The 4,252-nt window shown below is 32.7% G+C and overlaps 1 protein-coding gene across 1 annotated transcript in view; it reads right to left on the bottom strand.

Moving 5' to 3' along the window:
* Nucleotides 1-3,372, bottom strand: part of LOC131932561 (ataxin-2 homolog) — a 13,132-nt gene extending 9,760 nt beyond the window's left edge. The window contains exons 1-2 of the mRNA XM_059289488.1: nucleotides 3,287-3,372; nucleotides 3,094-3,183 (exon numbers count right to left, since the gene is read on the bottom strand). Of these exons, the coding sequence (XP_059145471.1) occupies nucleotides 3,094-3,130 (37 nt within the window). The 5' untranslated portion in view covers nucleotides 3,131-3,183; nucleotides 3,287-3,372. The remainder of the gene's footprint in view (nucleotides 1-3,093; nucleotides 3,184-3,286) is intronic.
* Nucleotides 3,373-4,252: the final 880 nt, after the last annotated feature.

Below are 4,252 nucleotides of genomic sequence, written 5' to 3' on the forward strand. Positions count from 1 at the left end.
TGAAAAATAAAGTAATTTCATGTTACGTAAAGTATGCACTACGTAATATTTCTATCAGTTATTAATAAAAATCCAACGTATAGTTTCAACTAGGATGGCGTGGTATAGCAGTAGAGACCATGACGTCCATGAAATCACCCAGGTACTTGACTCACGTTGGGTAAAATAAAGGCGGCCGAGCATAGTGCTGAGCACACTATCCACTCTACTGCACCAGCCTAAGGATCATCAGATTCGAATCTTAACATAATCTTGAAGAAAAATCAAACTATGTTAGAGCCTTATATGGTGCTAAAAAGAAGATAATTTTTTACTATCATCCCACGCAACCTGTTTCCAAACTTTATCAAACCATCTACTAACAACTTAACATTGAACATGCAAGATGCCACTTCGTAAAATATCAACCTATTTTATCGTTAATAGAAGATCAATTTAACTTTCCAATATATGTAATGTCTTAGTTAAATTAAATATTATATGTAACTAATTATACTAAATTTTATTTCTTTAGTGTTACAAATTATTTAATTTATATAATTTATATAAAAAGTAACAAAGCGAATATTTAAAAGTGCATTTAAAAGTAACACAGATAATAGATTTCAAAAGTATAAAATATGTAAGTTAAACTAAAATTGCTATCTTTCAGTGCCTGACTGTCCGTTCATTGGTCGTCGCCCCCCCCCCCTCGATAAGCACGTCTACCCCCCCCCCCCCCTGCCCTCCCCATTTATCCAGGAACAAAATAATTTTTTTCTAGTCTCTGCCCACTTTGCCCCACACCCGTAAAATTTAGTCACCCGATCCCCCCAGTTTTCAGGTGTCCCCCGCCCCCCTCCCTTCGTACAAAATAGCCTGAAAGATACTTTGTTTTTCTAAATAAAAAAGGTTTGACTTCTGATATATTTAAAGGATTTTTTTTCTTTCTTCTAAATTGTATGACGATGAGCAGTGAAGTAAGGAAGTGGTGCTGTCTAGACAAGCGGCTACAGTGGTCGTGTGCGCATTTATCAAACTGTAACCACCTTTAGAGTCACTTAATCATTAACGACAATGCTACTTTAATAACAAAGGAAATGGGCAGGTAAAAATGGTTAAGCTAATGCTACGGCAATTAGCGAGGGTGGGGGGAGGAAAAAAAAGAAGAATTTCTCTTACGTGCAACAGGAAGTGTCAGTTAAGGTTGGGATTGTACATGACTATCTGTCACCTTACCTTCTGCCATGAAATCTATTTTTATCTTCTCCTTTGCCTGTTTCATGTTCATGTCCTACACGTAAGGCACGCTGGTCGTTTTTGTCTAATTTTGAGCCATAAATAGCTTGCATGCCTTCTTAACTACTCGAAAAGTTGAATACGTTACAGTAAGCACTGAATTTTTCGTTTAATTTACTTTGATAAACGATTGATCTTCATAGTTTACTATTGAAAAAATAATCCAGACAACAGTTTAAATCATATGATTTTGCACACCAACATATATAAAATATATAAAACACTTAGACTTTCTGAAAAATGATATCCATAACAATCCTTTATTTAAAACAAATGATTTATCGATACAAAAATACTTGTGGTTATTTTCTGAAAAGTGGAGCATTTTTGAAAACTTAAAATTTTGAATAAATCATATTTATCAAAGTTTATTTTTGGTCGGCACAAGATTTCTTTTCATGCAGAATTGAAACATAAAACTAGATTAGTGTTCAACATTAACCATTTCATGTAAGTTTACAACATGTATTGGCATTCTAAAAATCCACATTACTATACATAACGGTGATTAAAATGGATTCCCAGAAAGATTCGCAACAGAAAAATGCGCAACGGAAAAATGAGCAAAGAAAAATTTGCGCACACAGAAAAATTGGCAAACTGAATCGCGAGCACACAAAAATTGACAAACTGAATGGCGCGCACACAGAAAAATGCGCATAAAAGGTGCGCACACATAATTATGCGCAAAGAGAAAAGTGAGCAACAGACATACAAATACAAATACAAATACAAATACAAATACAAATACAAATACAAATACAAATACAAATACAAATACAAATACAAATACAAATACAAATACAAATACAAATACAAATACAAATACAAATACAAATACAAATACAAATACAAATACAAATACAAATACAAATACAAATACAAATACAAATACAAATACAAATACAAATACAAATACAAATACAAATACAAATACAAATACAAATACAAATACAAATACAAATACAAATACAAATACAAATACAAATACAAATACAAATACAAATACAAATACAAATACAAATACAAATACAAATACAAATACAAATACAAATACAAATACAAATACAAATACAAATACAAATACAAATACAAATACAAATACAAGTACAAGTACAAGTACAAGTACAAGTACAAGTACAAGTACAAGTACAAGCACAAGCACAAGCACAAGCACAAGCACATATACATAATATACATACACATACACATACGCATACGCATACGCATACGCATACGCATACACAGACACAGACACATACGCATACGCATACGCACACTTAGATATGCATGTTACACGCACACGTTACACGTACACGTACACGTTACACGTTACACGTTACACGTTACACGTTACACGTTACACGTTACACGTTACACGTTACACGTTACACGTTACACGTTACACGTTACACGTTACACGTTACACGTTATACGTATACGTACACGTACATATACATAGAATTTTTAAAATGTAGCTATAAATAATAAGAAAAATTTAAAAAATGCTATGTCGTGTGATTTAAATTATAATTTCAATAGTCAAGTACATTCAATTAAATAATTATAATTTGCCCTTTCGTTGGTGTTATTGTATTTTTACACTTATATTTCAATATTCATGCATACATTTCAACAAGGTCAATAATCGTACTAGTCACAAACTGAATTTATTCACAATATGCATCCTCTATATGCAAATTGTTTAGTCAATCGTCATTATATAATGTTATCAATAGTTATTATACAATGTTAAATCAAATATGAAAAGCTTAGATGGAGCCTCATTTGCACTAATAATTTCACAACACTTACCTAAAAAAACAGCAGTAATCAAACCAATTAAGTCCATAATGTATTTTCCGATCTTAGTTCATTAAATAGGATGATCGTATTTCATTCAATCTGTTAAAATGTTTTCAAAAGCATATAAAAGTAAAAGTAACTAATTTTTGTTTTAGAAAAGACGCGAAAAACATTACTTTTAAAACCTCTGAAATTTTTTTACCATTAAACTAGGCTACGTCCTTTAGAATTGTTTCTCTTAGCCTCACATGTCACCGTCTAACGCGGCTTCTGACATGCCTCATGTAGAAAGTGGCAGGATTACAACCACGTCGCATATTTTATGCGAAGGTGAGATGAGACCATTGGAAATGGGAATAGTTTGTAAATGTGAGATAATACCATCCTTAAAATGATATTTAATGCGATCTGGAGATAAAACTATTAGTTAAATTGTAATTTACTTATATATGAGTACATATTGGTAAAATTTATTTATGTAACCTTGAGATTAGACCATTTGGGACTTGTACAAAGCCAGAAGCAAATTAGCAGAAGACAATCATGTCTATTTACAGCAAATCATTCTTACAATTTTAAAAGAATTTCTTTATTACTGGATGAGACAGATAAATTTACTAACTTCTACGAACAGTGGTGGATTAAATTTGGAGGGCTGGAAGGTCAGCAGCTTTTGGGCCCCAATTTCCATGGGAATCCAAATTTCTTTTAAGAACTAATGGAGATTCTCTTAATTGCCCCTTCGGGCCTTGAGATCGGCCTTTTCTTTAAAAAAAAACAGTGTTGGAGGCGCAGACGAGCTTGGGATCCTAACGAGACTGGGTTACCGACCACAACTTTCTTTGCGTTGTGAATTCCATTTGTAAATCCCCAAACGGCAGCTTTCAATCCATTTATGAGGTTAATATACACATTCGAGCTGTCATTCGATTTTGTGTGTTGAGGAGTTGCAGGGCTCATGTGGCCAAAATTCGAAATCACAACACAAAAAATACTGCATGAACCTTGTAAAACATTCGACACTGGTTGTCTTTTGAAAATAAAATTCTATGTACATATACGGCAATTGAAAGTTACATTTGGATAGAAATATGGAACTTAACCCCTTAATGCCTGAATTATGTTCCAAGCGTGTAAAAAGTTATTTGTGCTGATTTTCTCTCATCAT

The sequence above is a fragment of the Physella acuta genome, unplaced genomic scaffold (genome assembly GCF_028476545.2).
Source record: "Physella acuta isolate Inbredline_101_S28 unplaced genomic scaffold, ASM2847654v3 ptg002211l, whole genome shotgun sequence".
NCBI lineage: Eukaryota > Metazoa > Mollusca > Gastropoda > Physidae > Physella > Physella acuta.